Source organism: Mercurialis annua, linkage group LG8, assembly GCF_937616625.2.
Source record: "Mercurialis annua linkage group LG8, ddMerAnnu1.2, whole genome shotgun sequence".
Classification (NCBI taxonomy): domain Eukaryota; kingdom Viridiplantae; phylum Streptophyta; class Magnoliopsida; order Malpighiales; family Euphorbiaceae; genus Mercurialis; species Mercurialis annua.
Genome location: NC_065577.1, coordinates 5,443,394 through 5,463,748, shown reverse-complemented (window position 1 = coordinate 5,463,748; position 20,355 = coordinate 5,443,394). Strand labels below are relative to the sequence as shown.

General features: G+C 30.2%; 1 protein-coding gene across 2 annotated transcripts; it reads left to right on the top strand.

Moving 5' to 3' along the window:
• Positions 1 to 13,785: 13,785 nt before the first annotated feature.
• LOC126660739 (cucurbitadienol 11-hydroxylase-like) lies at positions 13,786 to 19,659 on the top strand. Of its 2 annotated transcripts, XM_050354394.2 has the most exons (9): positions 13,786 to 14,029; positions 14,604 to 14,934; positions 15,042 to 15,191; positions 16,712 to 16,972; positions 17,099 to 17,185; positions 17,543 to 17,621; positions 17,725 to 17,831; positions 19,089 to 19,216; positions 19,433 to 19,659. In XM_050354394.2, the coding sequence occupies exons 1-9, from the start codon at positions 13,830 to 13,832 to the stop codon at positions 19,521 to 19,523; spliced, it is 1,434 nt and encodes a 477-aa protein (XP_050210351.1). In that variant the 5' UTR covers positions 13,786 to 13,829; the 3' UTR covers positions 19,524 to 19,659. The 2 variants fall into 2 exon arrangements, with proteins under 2 accessions (XP_050210351.1, XP_050210352.1); XM_050354395.2 differs by lacking the exon at positions 19,089 to 19,216.
• Positions 19,660 to 20,355: the final 696 nt, after the last annotated feature.

Below are 20,355 nucleotides of genomic sequence, written 5' to 3'. Positions count from 1 at the left end.
GTGATTCTAGTAGAGTTACATTTGAATCAAATCCGAAGAACAAAATTTCGACAATAGTAGCGACGGTGTGCCGTTCCGAAGAATCACGAGCAACATCAGCTATAGGGGAAGAAAATGAGAAATAAGACCAGATATGGAGGAAAAAGATGAGTTATAAGAAAGTCTAGAATTTTAAGCGTGTCCCATATTTTAATAAACGGAAACATGGCATCGTATTTTAAAGGGAAAAGTTGAAAAATACTTGATTTTGTTAAAATAATCTCAAAAATACTTATGTTCGTTTTTATTTGCGGACAATACTTATAAAAGAAAATAAATTGCACCTAGTACTTGATTTAATAAAAACATTAAATCTAACACTTAAAATCTTATTTCTCTAAACCCTAAACCCTAAATCATGCTAAAACCTAAACTCTAAACCCTAAATCATGCTAAACCCTAAACCATAAATCATGCTAAACCCTATATCCTAAATCTTAAACCCTAAACCCTAAATCATGCTAAACCCTAAACCCTAAATCATGCTAAACCATATATCCTAAAATTTAAACCCTAAACCCTAAATCATGCTAAACCCTAAATCATGCTAAACCCTAACCCTAAAATCATAAACCCTAAACCCCTAAAATCTTAAAATCTAAATTCTAAATCTTAAAAAAATGGAATTAAATGTTGGATGAATAAAAAATGGTGTTAAATGTTGGACGAAATAAAAAGGTTGGGTTAAGTGTTGTATGAAATAAAAAGGTGAAATCAAGTGTTGGATGAAATAAAAAGGTAGAATCAAGTGCTACATGAAATAAAAAGGTGGGATCAAGTGTTGACAGAAAAAAAAAAGATGCTCAAGTATTATTGGAATTATTTTTGATAATCAAGTGCTGAGTCTAATTTCCTCTATTTTAAATATAAATAAGAAAAAATTGGGTATTTTTAATATAAACCCTAACCGCCTTCTCTTATCTTTTCTCTCTAACAAACCCTAGCCGCCTAGAGCTTTTTTCTTATTTTTTCTTCGGTAGCCGTCAATGGCTTAATTTTTCTATTGACGGTAGCCACCTCTTTTGTTTATGTTATTTTAATTTCATAGAATGTAATAAATAGCCAATTCTTTTTCATTTTTCTGACGGATTAAAATTTATCACGAAGAGCAATTCAATTATCAAGAAGCGACGATAGATTGAAGATCTTTCAGTAACAAAATGGAGTCGTATATGAGTTATACTAGTTTTATTTATTTTTTATTGTTTGTCTTTTTTATGAATGTTTTATTTTGTCCTTTTTTTATGAAAGGTTTGTTGTCCTTTCTCTGTGAAACGTTTGTTGTCTCTTTTTTAGAAGGAGTTATATCAGGTGTTGATTGAATCGGATGCTATGAGTTTGCGGGTGTTTGGAGAAGTTTGAACGAAAAGTGATTGAATACTGCACTTAATTCGCGAAACAGTTAGTAATTTATTTTTATTTTCGTAAGTAAGGTCTGCGAATCAGGCAGCATGTTGTCTGTTCCATGTCAGGTTATCGGGTTTTGTTTTCAAATTATCCCGAATTTCTTATAAATGTAACTGCTTCATATTCAATTTAATGAGATCCGATGAATTTCAAAAAAAAAAAGTTGGGTAGTTGGGTAAAAAGCCCAACATGATTGCTCCTTCGAAATAAATGAGAGGCCCGTTAGGTACTATTGGGCTCAAAAGGGTCACACGATCTGATCTTAGCCCTACATACAAATACCTAAAAAGTTTTGTTTGTTTACATTAGCGACTTATAAAATATATCTAGAGGAAATTATACCTCTTACCTCTTTTTGTGTTTTCTTTACAAAAGTATTCTTTAATTTTTTTTATTTTCAAGCGTGTTCCAGTTTAACTTTTTACTTTCACAAATACGGTTTTCCTTATCCAGTTATCTCTTTCCCTTATCCAGCTACATGCTTCAATTTGTTTATCAATTGTTGTGAAACGTAATATCTCTTATTACACCAAGCTCTACTACAGTTATGTTGTTATTCATTTTAACTTTGTCAAACATTTTATTTTTTGTTTCTGCGATAATTTTGTATTACAAAAATATTTATAATTATCATTTTCATCGGTTACTATTTTTATTTATTATATTCATTTTTTGTTTATATGCTTTTATTTGTTAGTAATTTTTGATTTTTTCTAATATTCAGTCTTTACTTATATTGATCCCTATTTTTCATTTTTATCTAATAATTTCAATTTTCCTATTTTTATTAATCTATTATTTAGTTATTTTCTATTAACATGATAAATATTAAAATGACTTCATTCTTGATAAATTTGAATTTTCGAAACTTTTACATAATTAATATTAATAATTGAATCTTATCATTGTACACGTGCCTTTTAAAATTAAACACTTAATTTTTTTTGTCACTTGTTATCTAGTATTAGACACATGATTCCGCTTCAGTTTAACTTCAATTTATCATTACATTTGATTCCATTTCAATTTTGATTATTAGATAGTTGCTTGTTGGTTTCTGTTTGGTTGTTTTTGTGTTGCTCGTTAGTTGCTCGTTGGTTGCTCATTGTATAAAATACTATTTACTTTATTTTATTGGTTGCTATTAAGAAACAACATTATAAATTCATATGAACATAAAGGATTTAAAAATATTTTATGCTCTACTAAAATGATGCCTATGATTAAATTTTGAGCAAATTACGTTAAGGTCCCTGAGATATACCATAATTGACAGTTTGGTACCCTTGTTTCAAAAGTCTACTTAGTAGTCCCTCAGTTTTAATTCCGTTAACTATTAGGTCCCTCCGTTAATTTCGACACTTATTTTCAAACGATTTGGTACCCCACCTTTAGTTTTGTGAACAAATAGTCCCTCACTTTTAATTTTATTTAACGATTTGGTCTCTTACTTTTAAACGATTTAGTAACCGAATCCGTTAAAGGATTTAGTCCCTCAAATTAACAGAAGGATCTCTCAGTTAACAGTATTAAAACTGAGGGACCATTAAATAGACTTTTGAAATAAGGGGTACCAAATTATTAATTATGCTATACCTCAGGGACCTCTAAGTAATTTACTCTTAAATTCTTTTCCATATAAAATATTAGTGAAAATGTGAATGTAATAGTTTATGAAAAACGACACAAACAACTGAAAAACTATCAAAGAGCAACCTAATAGCATCAAATTAAAAGATAAAAAATTATGTCAGGAATAGTTATTCTCCTTTAAAAATGAATATAATTTTTTTAACTAATAAATTCGAATTGCTAACTCCATGATATAGTTTTTTTAAAAAAAATGTAATACCCCAAAATATTTTAAGATAATTACGTCGTGCCACGTGTCGTGATTTCCGATAAATTAAATTAAGAAGAATTTAATTTAATTATATCGGGAAATTTGAATAAATTTTAATAAGTTAAATAGCGGGATTTGAGGATTTAAGTTTGGAAATTAATATAAAATAATTTATAAATCCCGTAAGGAATCTTATTTCGCCAAAGTCCGCGAAATAATTTATAGTATTTATGGTAAAAGTTTCAAGTCGATCGGAGGCTGTTTAAAATTTGGACGCGAATAGGTTTTGGACTAAATTGAAACTTTTGAAAAGTTTCAAAGACCAAATGGCAAGTTAGCCATTATATACATAAACTTAAGGAAAAGGAAAGCTCCAGAATCCCTTTCCCTCATCAGTTTCATATTTCTCTCGTTCGCTCGTTTCCGATCGGTTCGTCGCGCGGTTTTCGTTTCTCGTCCATTTTCGACGTTTAATAGCTCGAATTGATCGTATTCACGAGGCGAATCACGGTAAGCTTGACGTTTTACCGTTTCGTTGATTATATTTTGAGTTATATCGATTCAAAGTTTTATGCCACGAAACGATTTTATCGTTTTATTGATTATTGGATTCGATTATAGCGTTTAGAGTTTAGAATTAGTGTTTTTGGCACGTTTACGCTTCGTTTGGATGTCGAATCGTTGAAAGCATGTCGGAATCGGGTCCGGGGTTGAAAAACCCGTACTGTGCGTAGCACAGCTTAGCTGTGCGAACGCACAGCAAGACTGTGCGATCGCACAGTCTGAAACAGACTGTGCGAACGCACAGTCAACTGTGCGAACGCACAGTCTGCTGTGCGAACGCACAGTGGGACGTGCTCTCGCACAGCAGTTCGCCCGGCCGTTTTATTTCCAAATCTTACCCTGTTTCGCGTAGGATTGTCGGAATCGATTAGTTATCGATTAACTTGAATAGTTAACCTAATGAGGTTAAACGTGAATGGATTTTGAAGTGGTATACGGTCCGTAAACGAGTTTGATATCGTTTATCGGAATATACGTGAGAAGCACGACGATTAATGAAAGTAAAACGTGTCGAATCTCGAGTCTAGAGTCAATCTTAGAATAGGATTCTGATGTGAATCAAATGTTTTTATATTGCTTTAGATCCAGCGAGGCCAGAAGGAGCTGGATCAGGAGTTCGGGAAGCTTGACGTTCTAAAGCCCCGACGTATTTTTGGATAAGCGTTTTCTGTGAGTTTATACGATTTGCTTTTAAAGTATTTATCTAAGCAATTATTTTATATTGCTTTATATTTGAATTGCATGTTTTATATGCGAAACACTTTTATGAATTGCGCATATGTTTGATTTGAAACCGGTATTGATCCGATGGAACGTGCTACCTATTGGGCGACAATAGGACTGTGTGATCACCAGTTTTGATATGACTCAGCTGGGAGCTGATGATGAATATGAGATTTACGATTGGGTTATGATTTAGATACGCAGAGTGAACTCGGCTACGGTGTAGCCTGAAAGTCCCCGTATCTAGTGGCTGGGCCACCAGCGAGTTGGACTCGCAATTGATATTTATGATTGGGTTGATCGATTGATTATTAGTATGTTTGAGGATTAAGGTTTCAATCGGATCCTGTACTTGGCTGCATATGATTGATTACGATTTTATGTTTTATTTGAATACTTATCAGTAAATGTATGAACTCACTCAGTATATCCCAATATACTGACCCCTCACAGATTTCCTTTCAGGATAAAGACGCTTTGAAGCAACGGACTTCTATCCTACTTCCAGAAGTCTGTATTTTTGAGTATGTAAAGAAACAGTACTTTACTCTTAGAGCTGCAGTAGATAAGTATTTTGCCAGTCGGCTTGTATGTATAGTTTTTTTGTAAATATAACTTTAACGTTTTAAAGTTTTAAACGTTTCGCGCTTGCTGCGTTACTTATATTGTGACTGCCAGAGGATATATGTGCCTGGCATGTGTGCTTCTGCATGACACGTGTTTATATATGTCATGCATGACGTTTACGTTTGCGAAAAAAATTATTTTACGTTTTTAGGCTTGCAACGGGTTTCGGAGCAACCACTCCCATTCCCTAGCGCCGGTCTCGGCCCTGAGATTGGGTCGTGACAAAAAACTCCATAAAATAGTCAATGTTTATAAATCGGCGCATCTTTTTTATCATTATTTTTTATCGTTGCATTTTTTTGTGCCCTAACTTTAAAATAATGCTTATAATCATACTTTTTTTATATGAAACATAAACAAAAATGTTACTATAATTATCTATAAAAAATGGTATAGGCAATTAAAACGCTACTCAATAATAACCAAAAAGTAGAAAAAAACTGAACAATGAAAAATCGTGTCAAAAAAAATTATTCCCATTAAAAATTGAATATAATAATATTTTTATATTTTCATTGCACATATAATGTAAATGAATAATAAACATAGAATATTTAATTAAATAAAATAGCTGATATTTAAAAATAATAAAAAATAAAAAAGGTTTATATTTTTGACAAATATAAAATTAAATGAAAAATGTTAACATATTGTGTGTTGATAATATAATGATAAAATATAAATAAAAAAAGTTAAAGAATTAAAATGACAAGTGTTTCAATATATATGACAAATATTCACATATAAAAATAGATAAACAAGTGTCAAAAGAAATTTATTAAATTTTTAATTTAAAATTAAATTGTTCTATTGTAATAACAACAATATCAAAAAAATAAAAGTACTATGGCAATTTTTTTGGAATTATTTTCCAAATACCTGTTTTTGGCAAAATATTTAAACCATTTTGGTCCATCTTCCCTTATTTCCTATACGCTACCTATTTCTCTAACTTATTTACCAAAATACCTATTATATAAAGAAACTTTATCTCATTTTAAGTTAAATTTTTACATAACCACTCTTTTTTCTCTCTTCTCTATCAAAGTTCTCTTTTTTTTTTCTTCTTTTTCATTTGATTTTCAGTTTGTCTCCTCCAATTACTTTTCTGTTCGTCTTTTCCGTTCGCGCTTCCGTTCGTCTACTTCTGATGAATTTCTCGTCGTTTCCAGTCGTTTTTTCATTTGTCTTTTCCGTTTGCGCTAGTCCGTTCGTCTCTTCTGTTCGCGCTATGGATTTCTCGACTTGTTTTTAGATTTGTGTAATTTTTTAGATATTTTGTAATGATTTAAATATTTTATAAATAAATTATTGTACATCTATAATTTTTTGTTTTTAAAATTGTTCTGTTATTCATATAATTATTTATTTTATCTTTTCTTATTCATAGATTTGTTCATTGCTACTGATTTTGTAAAGAACAAATTGATTTATGGTGCATTTGTAGTAATTTTATAATATATTTACGTTTTAATGTATTTTTGGTGTATTTATAGTGTATTTCTGCTATTTGTAGTATATCTATGGTGCATTTACAATATTTATGGTGTATTTGCAGTGTTTCATGGTATAAACCATAAAAAACACTACAAAATGTCATAAATACAATATATATACACTAATCTAACACTATAAAAACACTATATATACACTATTGTTATACCATGAAAAAAAAAAATCTTGAAAAAATCTATAAAAAAATAAATTATTAAAAACTGAAAAATAGGGCTGTGTAATCGGTCGGTTCGGTCGACCGAACCGAAAAAACCGAAAACCGAAATTGGAAACCGAAAAAGGTTTTTGTGAAATTAAAACAATAAAAAAAATATTTTTCGTAAATAAAAAAAATTAAAAAAGAAAAGTCAAAACTTGACAGGTAAAGTTGTAAATAAGTTACCAAACCATGTATTTCAAGAAATTACCAAAATTTCTTTTGAGGGTGCAACAAGGCATGGATTTGAAATTATGTAAACCATATATATAGATGCTAATAACTTTTGGAAAAACGCTATGTCTGCAATTTTTATTCGTAGAGCGTATAAATGTAAACACTTATACAATATCAAGTATTAACATAGGAAGCCCAGGAAGCCCATATATTTATGCAATTATCTCTCAGAAAAAAAAGTAAACTTTTCATCTATACTTTAAAACTTAAAATGAGGTGATTTACTAAAAACAATTAGAACATTTATACCCCCTTCTTCTCCAACTAACCAGAGAATAAAAAATTGAAGGGACTATCATTGTTATCCCTGCAGGGGTTTTTTCCCATTAAATTGCCCTCTAAATATGTTATTCCCAAATAGTGCTCCCTTATGGAATCCGCAAGTATGACTTGCGGATTCATTATGAATCCGCAAGTCATACTTGCGGATTCAATGACCATTCCTTAATCACCTAATTAAGGGTGATTAAGGGATGATTACCAATCATTGGGAGACAACTTTTGTCTCCAAATGATTGGTGTAATCATTGGGTTAATGATATAAGATAGATTTGAAAAAAAAAATGAAAGGCCATGGTATTATATGGCAATTTTTAAAAGTCGTGATTAAAATGAAAATTCGTATAAAGGTCGTGACTTTTTATGGAATTAACCCTTATAACAAAATTGGAAAGTTTTGATTTGTTTGATTGACGAAAATTAGTACATACTTACCGAAAATTGGCCAAAATTAGTGTCTTAGAAATGTTTAGTTAGAGTTATCTTCGGCCAATGACCTCTAACTCAATTGGCTAAGGAGTGAGGCATAAGATCTAAAGATCTTGGGTTCTATCCCTCACGTGAACAAGAGGGAGCACATATTGAAGATTTATTGAAGGTATTTGGAGAAGCGTCAGAAGCGGCGGCAGCAGCATCATTCCGTCATATTGGCGAGCTCGTAAAGGCGATCCATTTAACGTAAATGGTGTGGATTAAAAGAGGATCAAAGTCTTGATTCAGTTTAGTTTATGAGCTTTTATAATTAGCTGCAGTTTTTAGTTAATTAAATCTGTTAGTAGTTAGTTATAGAATAAGTTAGTTAGGAAGTAGTTTATTGCTGAGTTGGCTTATTATAGCCGTTGTAATTAAGATAGACATTTCTGACAGGTGTAAAAAATGTTCTATAAAAGACATGCAAACTCTTCTTTATTGTTTAATGAGAATTACTCATTTCTGCTTCTATAATCTGATTCTTCTAAAAGCTCTGTAAATTCTTATATGGTATCAGAGCTCATTGCTCAAGAACACACTTAAATCTTTAATCAAATCCGCTGCTAATCAAATACAAATTCTTCCTTTTCTTGATTAAATCTCATTATTAATTCTCATTTCTTGATTCCAGTAATTCTTTTCTAATTTCTTTTACGTTTCTTTCAAAGTTTCTTGATTTCAGAAACCCTAAATTCATAATGTCTCATCTAAATTCAGAGTTTGATCATCCTTCTAGCCATTTTTATCTACACCCAAGTGAAAATCCTTCCCTAGTTCTTGTTTCACCTGTACTCAGTGATAAAAACTATCATTCTTGGGCACGTTCTATGAGAATGTGTTTGTTATCTAAAAACAAATTGAAATTTGTAGATGGGAGCATTCAGATTCCTTCTAAACTTGATCCAGTATATGCTGTGTGGGAAAGATGTAATACCATGGTCCTTTCTTGGATCCTCAGATCTTTATCACCATCAATTGCACAAAGTGTACTATGGATTGATTCTGCTATAGAGGTTTGGAGAGATTTATTTGACAGATTTTCTCAAGGTAATGCTGTTAGAATGTCTGATTTACAAGAGGAAATGTATGCTTTCAAACAGAATTCTTTATCTGTTACTGACTATTTTACACACTTAAAGATCTTGTGGGATGAGTATTCAAATTTAAGAGTAGTTCCTGTATGTAGTTGTAACCCTCAGTGTAGTTGTGATGCTTTAAGAATAATGAAAGATCAACAAGATGCTGATTATATAATTCGTTTTTTGAAAGGATTAACTGAGTCTTATGCAACTATAAGAACTCAGGTTTTGATGAAAGAACCACTACCAAAGATTAATAAAGTTTTTTCTATGGTGTTACAACATGAGAGGCAAATGGGTTTAGGAGAGTCTAGTAATCAAATTGTTGAACCTGCTGTCTTTGCAACTCAGGGCAATTCTTCTTTTCAGAGAAAATTTCCTGCATATGGTGCTTTTAATGGAAATAGGCAGAATACATATGGAAATTCTACTGGTTTTAGGTCACAAGGGGGACAAAGAAAGCCTTATAATGTTAACAATTCTGATTTGCAAAAGCCTCTGTGTACTTTTTGTGGTTTATCTGGACATACAGTAGACATTTGTTTTAGGAAACATGGTTTTCCTCCAGGTTACAAGCCTAGACCTAGGACACAATCTTATGTAAATCAAGTAGGAGAATACATGTTGGAGAATGAATAAGATAATGTCTATAATGATCAAAATCAGATGTTTCAAGATTCTCAAGATTCATATATTCAGAATTATGAATCTAATGGTCAAGCAAAGGATGTAAGAAATTTTGGTTCAGGACAAGAGCTTAATGACAAAGAAGTTGTTCCAGTTTTCACTCAAGAGCAATACAAGCAGTTAATGAGCATGCTACAACAAAATGCAATAGCTGGATCACCAAAGATCAATACCATTGCAACTAATTTTGATGCTGCTAAAACAGGAGCTGAATCTGGTATGCATTTCTTAGCTTGTTCTTCTCTTATTAAATCTGCTTGTGATTCTTGGATAATAGATTCTGGTGCCACTGATCATATAACATGTTCTTTGCAGTCATTTAGTTCTTATAGGTTAGTTTCAAATGTGCACATTACTTTACTAAATTCACAAAAAATACCAGTTACACATGTAGGCACAGTAAAGTTTAGCAAGAATTTTGTGTTATATAATGTCTTATATGTACCTAATTTCTTTTTCAATTTGATATCTACTAGCAAATTGACAGAACAATATGATTATTGTTTTATTCTTTATAAAAATCTTTGCATACTAAAGGATCCTATCAATTGGAGGATGATTGGATTAGCTAGAAAAGCTCAAGGACTTTATCAGCTTGATAAATCATATTTTGAGACCAATTCTGTGTTTTCTGTAAATGCTGTGACTGATGTTTCTGTTGATTCCAGTTTTATGGATAAATCTTCTATTGATTCTAGTTTTTTGTGGCATAATAGACTAGGTCATTTAGCTACTTCAAGGCTGAAATGTTTACAAAATAGTTATTCATCAATAAAGTTGCCTGTTGATGCACACTGTAAAGTTTGTCATTTGGCTAAACAGAAGAAAATTTCTTTTCCTTTAAGTAATTCTACAGTTGATAAATGCTTTGATTTAATTCATGTTGATATATGGGGTCCAACAAGAACTAAATCAATTTATGGACATAGTTATTTTCTGACCATAGTGGATGATAAGAGTAGGTATACTTGGTTATATTTGTTAAAAACAAAATCAGAAGCTAGAGTTATTATTCAGAACTTTTATGCATATATTGAAACTCAGTTTTCTGTTAAGATAAAGTGCATGAGATCTGATAATGGTCAAGAGTTTAATATGCCTAATTTTTATGATTCAAAAGGTATTAAACATCAAACAACTTGTGTTTATACTCCTCAACAAAATTCTGTTGTTGAGAGAAAGCATCAACATACCTTGAATGTTGCAAGAGCTCTGGAATTCCAGTCATTAATTCCTTTATCTTTTTGGTCAGACTGTGTGTCTCATGCTGTTTATCTTATAAATAGGACACCATCACCAGTAATTGATAATAAGACTCCATATGAATTAATATTTCATACATTACCTGATTTTGCTAATTTAAAAGTCTTTGGTTGTTTAGCTTATGCATCTACTTTACTGCATACTAGACATAAATTTTCACCTAGGGCAATAGAATGTGTTTTTCTGGGTTATCCAGCAAACACAAAAGGTTACAGACTGTACAATTTGCAAACAAAACAAGTTTTCATTTCTAGAGATGTAAGATTTTATGAAAGTTTGTTTCCTTTCAAAAATACATCTGTGTTATCTCAGTCTGATTCAAGTTTAGTGTTACCAACAGAAATAAATACTTCTGACTTTGATTATCCAATTCATAATTTTGTTCCTGTTTCTAATGTTTCTGATGCAAATATTTCTGAGGTTCATGTTGCTGATGTTCATAATTTTGTTCCTGTTTCTAATGTTTCTGATGCAAATATTTCTGAGGTTCATGTTGCTGATGTTTCCAGTATTGGTCAAGAAGTTAGTCTTAGGAGGTCTTCTAGGACAATTTCTAAGCCTGCACATTTAACAGATTATATTTGTACCATAGTTAAAGATAAGACTTCTCCTCATATATTAGATAGAGTAATGTCTTATGCAAAATTAGGATCTTCTCATAAAGTATTTGCTGTTAATTCTGATATACTTGTTGAACCAAAAACATACAAAGAAGCTATTAAGCATAATGTTTGGCAGGAAGCAATGCAAAAGGAGTTAGATGCTTTAGACCTTAATAATACTTGGAAATTAACTGACTTACCTGCTGATAAAACACCTATTGGTTGTAAATGGGTTTTTAAAATAAAATACAATAGTGATGGTTCAATAGAGAGATATAAAGCTAGGTTAGTTGCCAAGGGATATACACAACAAAATGGTATAGATTATACTGACACATTCTCACCAGTAGCTAAAATGACAACTATAAGGGTTCTTTTAGCAGTAGCAGCAGCAAACAATTGGTCTTTACAGCAACTGGACATCAATAATGCATTTCTTCATGGAGATTTGCATGAAGAGGTGTACATGGTTCTTCCACCAGGTATGATATCTTCTAAATCTAATCAAGTTTGTAAGTTAATAAAGTCTCTGTATGGCTTGAAACAGGCCAGCAGACAATGGAACAAAAAGCTTACTGATGGACTAGTTTCACAAGGATATTCACAGACACACTCAGACTGTTCTCTGTTTACAAAGATAAAGAAAGCATCATTTACAGTATTGTTAATTTATGTGGATGATGTCATCTTGACTGGAAATGACACAGAAGAAATACAGAGGATCAAAGTCTTTCTTGATCAGGTTTTCAAAATCAAAGACTTAGGGCCTTTAAAGTTCTTCTTAGGATTGGAGGTAGCAAGGTCTAGTTCTGGTATAAATCTTTCACAAAGAAAGTATACACTTGACCTACTCAAAGATACTGGTTTTACAGAATCAAAACCAGCTTCAACACCAATGACAGCCTTAACAAGACTAATCAAAGATGATGGATCTTCTTTATATTCTGATGTTACCAACTACAGGAGATTAGTGGGCAAACTTATCTACCTTTGCAGCACAAGACCAGATATATCTTTTCCTGTGCAGCAACTAAGTCAGTTTCTAGATTGTCCAACTGACAATCATTACTCAGCTATCTCTAGAATACTAAGGTATCTGAAGAGATCACCAGGACAGGGCATTTTCTTTCCAGCCAGGAATAACTTAGAACTAAAAGCCTTCTCAGACTCTGATTGGGCAACCTGTTCTGAATCAAGGAAGCCAATCACAGGTTTTTGTGTATTCCTTGGAGTTGCACTTGTATCTTGGAAGACAAAGAAACAAGTCACAGTGTCAAAGTCCAGTGCAGAAGCTGAGTATAGGGCCCTGGCAAATACAACTTGTGAATTGCAATGGATCAAGTATCTGCTTAATGATTTACAAGTTCAGGGATCAGCATCAGCAAAAATATATTGTGACAATCAATCTGCATGTCACATTGCTTATAATCCAGTCTTCCACGAAAGAACCAAACATATTGAAATAGACTGTCATATTGTTAGACAGAAAATTCAAGAAGGTTTGGTTCATCTCTTTCCTATTTCTGGAGAACATCAGATAACAGATTTCTTCACAAAGCCATTACCACCATCTACATTTCAAGCTCTACTGCACAAGCTGGGTGTACATGACATATACACTCCACCTTGAGGGGGGGTAAAAGAGGATCAAAGTCTTGATTCAGTTTAGTTTATGAGCTTTTATAATTACCTGCAGTTTTTAGTTAATTAAATCTGTTAGTAGTTAGTTATAGAATAAGTTAGTTAGGAAGTAGTTTATTGCTGAGTTGGCTTATTATAGCCGTTGTAATTAAGATAGACATTTCTGACAGGTGTCAAAAATGTTCTATAAAAGACATGTAAACTCTTCTTTATTGTTTAATGAGAATTACTCATTTCTGCTTCTATAATCTGATTCTTCTAAAAGCTCTGTAAATTCTTATATGGATGGCGGATTTGCATATAAAGAGTACTATATATAGCTTTGTTCGTAGTTAGTAGTGTAATCTCTATCTCTATTATAAAAAAAAAAAGATTATCTACGGCGGAAAATGTTTGACATTTTTAAAAAGTTAACCCATTTAGAATTTATGTTCATTTAAGAATTACTATCTACATATTTAAGACGGGAGGGTAATTAATATGCAAGTTGCTGATTATATTAAAGTTATCATTAATGATTCTTACGACTTTCCCCTCTTCATATAAACAAGTTCAATACATGATACACCCATATGAATGTGTATATATAGATCAAGGATCAAAATTGGAAATTCAAAAATTCATAGCTCTCTAAATATATTATAACTCCACAAAAAATGTTGACATTTGTATTGTTTTTTGTAGCATTATTTGGGCTATATTATACCATTTGGATTAATAAGTGGAGGAACCTAAATTGTGAAGGTGTTCTGCCTCCAGGTTCAATGGGATTTCCATTTATCGGAGAGACCCTTCAGCTACTCATTCCTAGTTATTCTCTAGATACTCATCCTTTCATTAAGAAAAGAGTTCAAAGGTAAAAAAATTAATCATGTTATATATTATGATTTCATTTTTCTGTTAGATATTATGAGTAATTTTGAATAACAACTATAGTCTAATTCTAGACTTTACTTAATTGACATGTGAATTTAAGTAATAAAAAATCATGTGGAAACCTACGAAATTGAAGTGAAACTTGAAAATATGCAATATAATTTATCTTAATTAATAATTGAAAAATTGAAAATATGTGTTAAGTTTACAATAAGTGAAATTCCGTTCAAATATTGGAAAATGATATTTAACCCACCTATAATCCACCTTCTTGTACCGTCTTACATGATATGTTTTTATTTGTTCAATTCTTATTTAAAAGTGTATACTTCAGTTTTTCTCTTTAAATTGATTCATTTATTTGTTGTCACGTCCGGTGGTACAACAAGATAAAATTAAATAGCATTACTCTAAAATATTTGTTAACTTTTAATTTAAATTAGGTTGAAATTGAGAAAATAAAAGTTTTGATTAAATTAAGAAGGCAAAAAAAATTGATTTTTTTTGACGACTAAACCAATATTCAAATTATAAATTATTTTTTTGTGCACTAGGTACGGACCTATATTTCGAAGTAATATAGCATGTCGGCCGATTGTGATTTCGACAGATCCAGAATTCAATAAGCACATTATAAATCAAGAAGGAAGACTGGTGGAAATGTGGTATTTTGAAACATTTTCTAAGATTTTGGTACTAGACGGTGAATCAAGAACTAATATTTCAGGTTATATTCACAAATATATACGAGGAGCCTTTTTAGGTCAATTGGGCGCTGAAAGACTCAAAATGAAAATGCTTCCACTGATAGAGAATATGGTGACGGAAACTCTACATTCTTGGTCTAATCAAGACGTTGTTCACGTCAAAAATGCTATTTCCATCGTAAATTTCAGCCTAACTCACTTCATTTTAGTTTAGTAGTTCAAAAAAAAATCATTTTACTTATATACATGTGTGTGTCGTTTTGATGTTAAAATTAATTTTTGCAGACTATTTGCGACGCCACGGCTAAGGTCCTATGTGGTTATGAAGCCATTGTATCAGCTAATAATTTAAGTGAGAGTTTCAGTCTATTTGCAGCAAGTCTTATGGCATTTCCATTGAATATTCCCGGTTCTACGTACCGTAAATGTATCAAGGTAATTCAGATACTTGTATTGTATGCTCAAACTCGTTCCCACTGGTTCAACCGAAAAATATGGGAACCGGCCATCGAGTCGGGTTTGACAATCCAAAACTCTTTTTTAGCTTAACTCTTTTTTATTTAATATTTTTTACGATAAATTATATATTTAAATATTACTTTCCGAAGTTGGTGATTGCTTTAAATAATTTTAAGGAAATGTATACTTCTTTTAATATTTTATATTAAAATTATGATTCAATCCCGATTGAACATTTATTCCTTAACTATCTTTCTTTATTGATTTTATTGTCGGATTGGTATGATTAATTGAGTAACTAAACTTTTATGGTTTATTTAAAATTCTCAATTTGATTTTACCATTTTTCCTTTAATGAAACTGATTTTATCAGACGCTAAATTGATTTATTGAATGTTGTCTAACATTGTTAACATTGATATTAAATAAAGTAAATTTACATATTCACATTTATGATATTGATAATATAGTTCGTCAATTTTATAGGTGCTAGGACACGTTACAATTATCTCTGTATAGGGTCGTCTTCTCCAGCCGGAGAAGACGAGCTGGAGAAGTCGTATAGTGATGGTCGTCTTCTCCAGCTGGAAAAGTAATGTTTTTTTATTTTAAATACAACATTAGGAACTATTTAGAATATATATAAAATATTAGTATGAACATTTTTCTATTGATCAATTTAATGTTTGAGAGTGCAATTAAAACTGAAAGGTCATAATTTGAGTAAATAACCCACATATTTAATCCACCTTCAATAACCCGCCTTACGTGGCAGGATTTCATTCGTCCGATACCCACCCAAAAGTGTATATCTCAAAAAATAAAATTTAATGCATCCACTCTTTAACTGACACGTCAGGCGGTACAAGAAGGTGGGCTAAAAGAGTTGGGTTATATAACATTACTCTTTGAGTAAAATTGGTGATTCTGCAACGTCAGGATGCAATCGAATTGGGGTGATGTTTTTTTTTAAAAGGATCAGCCTAAAAATAAATAGTACAACTTAATATCTCAAGTTATGTTTATGCTAATTAATGCGTATTCAGATATTTTAGTGAATATTTTTTTATAATGAAATTATTTCAATATTTATAAACTCTCATTAAATTAGATACATAATTTATTAAGCTCGTATAATTGTTTCCGCAGTCATGAACTAATTTATCTTAAAAAAAGTTAAAAGATGAATGGATAAAAATTAGATTAATTGAATTGAGATTTTCAATTAACCTAATTTTTTGAAATTTTCAAAACTCATGACTATCGAATAATTATTTTAAAGATGGAATAATATTCTCAAAATTAAACATTGAACCAAACGACATATGTTTGGTTTAAAACTTTTAAAAAAAATGAACAAACAACATGTCTTCCGTCTAAAAGCAACCGAACAAGATGTCGTTCGTCTAAAAGCAACTGAACATGTCGTTCGACTAAAATATTCCGCCCCATCTAAACAAATATTTAAATATAAATATAATATGATCGCATTTCAGCATAAAGAAAACGTGATGAACGTACTGAGAGGATGGATGATAAAGAGACGACAAACATCGTCGGTCGAAAAACCGGCTGAAGATGAAGATTTTTTTGACGTCGCATTGAAGGAAATGGAGAAAGATAAATTCTTCACAGAAGAGTTCATTCTTAACCTCCTTTTTTCCTTTCTATTTGCTAGCTTTACCACAATATCAGCAACAATAAGTTTAATGCTAAAGTTCGTGTCATCTCACCCGGAGGTCTTACAACAGTTGATGGTATGTACCTCTAATAGCATGTATTTTTATTAAAAGAAAGCAGAAACAGTATAATTAGGAATTTGCAAATATTAATTGACTGCTAACTTTGATTTGTTAATTAACACCAATTATAATTTGATACAGGCTGAACATGATAACATTCTCAAAAATAGACGTCCAGATTGTTCCATCACATGGGAGGAATATAAATCAATGACATATACTCAGCAGGTCATTTTATTTATAGTTATGAAAAATTCATTCTTAAATAAATTATGAATTTTAATACCAACTATCAATTTATTATAAATTTGAAACGTTCAAATTTTTATGCTAATAAATATTGATATGTTGGCACAATATTTATTTCGCCGTACATGTTAGTAAATTTTTATCAAATTTTTTCTAATGATTCGATTGTAATTAAAAAATGGCAGTTTATATTTTATGTTGTAAGAATTAAATTTTTTTATTAAAATTATAAAACATGTTAAAGTTTATAATCTATTTTCCACCTGACTCTTGTATTATATTATGTTATGTACTTTATTATATTCTCATTGATTTGTTCGCTCATGTAAAATATAGGTTATTAACGAATCACTTCGGATGACGAACATTGCACCTGGATTATTGAGAAAAGCTGTAAAAGATATTCAATATAAAGGCAATTTTTCTAATAACAATTAATTAATTTTTTCGTCAAATTCATTCAAAATTAAATATAAGATAATACTATTAACTCCTAATTCTTTTTTTTATATATATAGGATATACTATTCCTGCTGGTTGGAGTGTAATGGTTGTTGATACTGACCGTCATATGGATTCTAAGGTGTACAAGGATCCTCTTGTGTTTAATCCTTCTCGTTGGAAGGTAAGAACTTCGGAACCTTATTAATCATTTTAACCAATCTATTTCGGATAAAATAAATTAATTTTTATTTTATTTTTATGAATTAAATTTATATTAAAAGCCACGAAGTGACAAAATTTCACTTTTATGCACTCTAAAGTTTAATTAAGTTTGTTAGTTCATTTTAAAAAAAATATTATGTTAGTCAATTTGGCTTAATCAATAATTTATTTCGGCTCAGATACTATTAAAAATCTTGAAATTTTGGTTAAAGAAAATTAGCCGATTATTTGATATTCATTATTGGTTTTTATTTACTATTTATATATACTTTCTTCAATTTAACTAAAGTAATATATTCCGTCGGTTGGAGATTATATTATATATTACTTAAATAACAATATAATAGTTCGTTTAATTTATACTGAATATATTATCACATTGTTGAAGTGGGAAATCTCATATTGGTTGTGTGTGTGAATGGACATGTGTTTAAATATTAGTTGGGCACCTCCACTTGATATCAAATGGTTTTAAGATGGAATCTAACATGGTATCGGAGCCTTGTCCATTCACACAATTTGAATTTGGCCCAGCCCATGTGAGTTGCACGTGAGGGGAGATTGGTTACTCGGCCCGGACACGCTACGCGTGAGGGGGAGTGTTGAAGTGGAAAATCTCACATTGGTTGTGTGTGTGAATGGACATGTGTTTAAATATTAGTTGGACACCTCCACTTTATACCAATTGGTTTTAAGATGGAATCTAACACACATATCTAAACATGTCTAAACTTGACATTACGGTTTGATATGCTAGCTAAACAATTATTAACGATCAGCTGAGTTTGATATATCATGCATTATTAGACCATCTCAATTACAATGCTAAATGTAGATGAATTTATTTTACGATTTATATTTTCAAATATTATATTTTAGCGCATGGTCGTGTATTTAAATTTGTAGTTGTAAATTGATTTTTTTTTTAAAGATAAGTAATGAATTAAAAACTATTTATAATCTTCTTGCTATGAAATATAGAAACTTCTTATTAATTTAATTAAATACTATTTTATATTATTTTATTCTCACTATGTACTATTAGTTCTTTTATAAAAAGAAATATAAAAAATAAGATTAATAATTTTAATATTTCAATGCATGTATGTATATATTACATGAAGTATTGTAAATATTATATTTAGAAAAATAAAGTAAAAAGAGTATTTCACATATATAAATATATGAAATTTCTGATTCTGAGTGTTGAATGTAGGAACTTGATTCGTACACTATATCTAAGAATTTCTCACCTTTTGGAGGAGGAACGAGACAATGTGTTGGAGCTGACTACTCTAGAGTTGTTATGTCTATATTTTTCCATGTTTTAGTCACCAAATATAGGTACAAATATATGTTTTTATATAACCAAACCTTTATGTGTTATTTTAATTCTAATTAAATTTTTAATTTCAATAATTATAATTTAATTATTTTTAATAATTTTATTTCAATTATTATTAGTTTTTAATTTGAAAACTTGCCATTGAATAATGTCAAATTTGTTTAACTTTTTTTTATTATGTTTTAACATAAATTTGTATTTTTTAATCTTTATAGGTGGACAAAAGTTAAGGAAGGAAAGCTTGTCCGAAATCCAATATTAGGATTTGGAGAGGGTCTTCATGTCAAACTATTTGAAAAGAATTAACTCAATATGATGTGTTCTACTATAAATAATAAGTAAATTATCTATCTATACATAATTTTATCATAATTGTCATATATATTATTATCTTTTAATTGATATCTTTCAATTTTAGCATATATATTATAAATTTTTTTAATTTTGTTGTTTCATTATCTTTTTATCCTTATTAAATACACTCACGACTCATTTAAAACTAATGCGACACGATGCAACCCGTCTACATATATAAAACAATCTTACATGGCGTATATAATATCGTGTTACATCAACTCCAAACAAATTCTAAGTATATTTGATAAAAGTTAAAAAGATGGTATATATGGCAATATTTAAATATCATGATATATTTGACAAACAGTCTAAATTGTGAATAGGTAAATATATTTTATTTAAATTATAATATATTTTTAGTTGTTGAATAAATGATTATCTCCGATTAAAATTTTAATAAAATATAGTACTAAAGGAACATGAGAAAATCATGAAATATATATATCATATGTACAATTGATTAAATTGTGTCCTTGTATGAAATCTATTACAATTAATGATAAGGATGTATTCATTTTGGATATGTTTAAAATTAAGAATTAATCGCATATATATTCACATAAATTAAGGCATATTACAAGTAAAACATTTGTGTACAAAAATATTTACTAATTAAATTGCTCATTTTTTAGCTAGGAAGGCTCTTTGCAGAGAGATTGTTAAGCAAACTCAGTCTACCACGTCATCTGTTAACTAGCCTATTATATTATGACACGTCATTAAAATAGTGACACTATTGTAATTGTGTTTATTACTTTTTTACACTTTTAAATAGTAATAT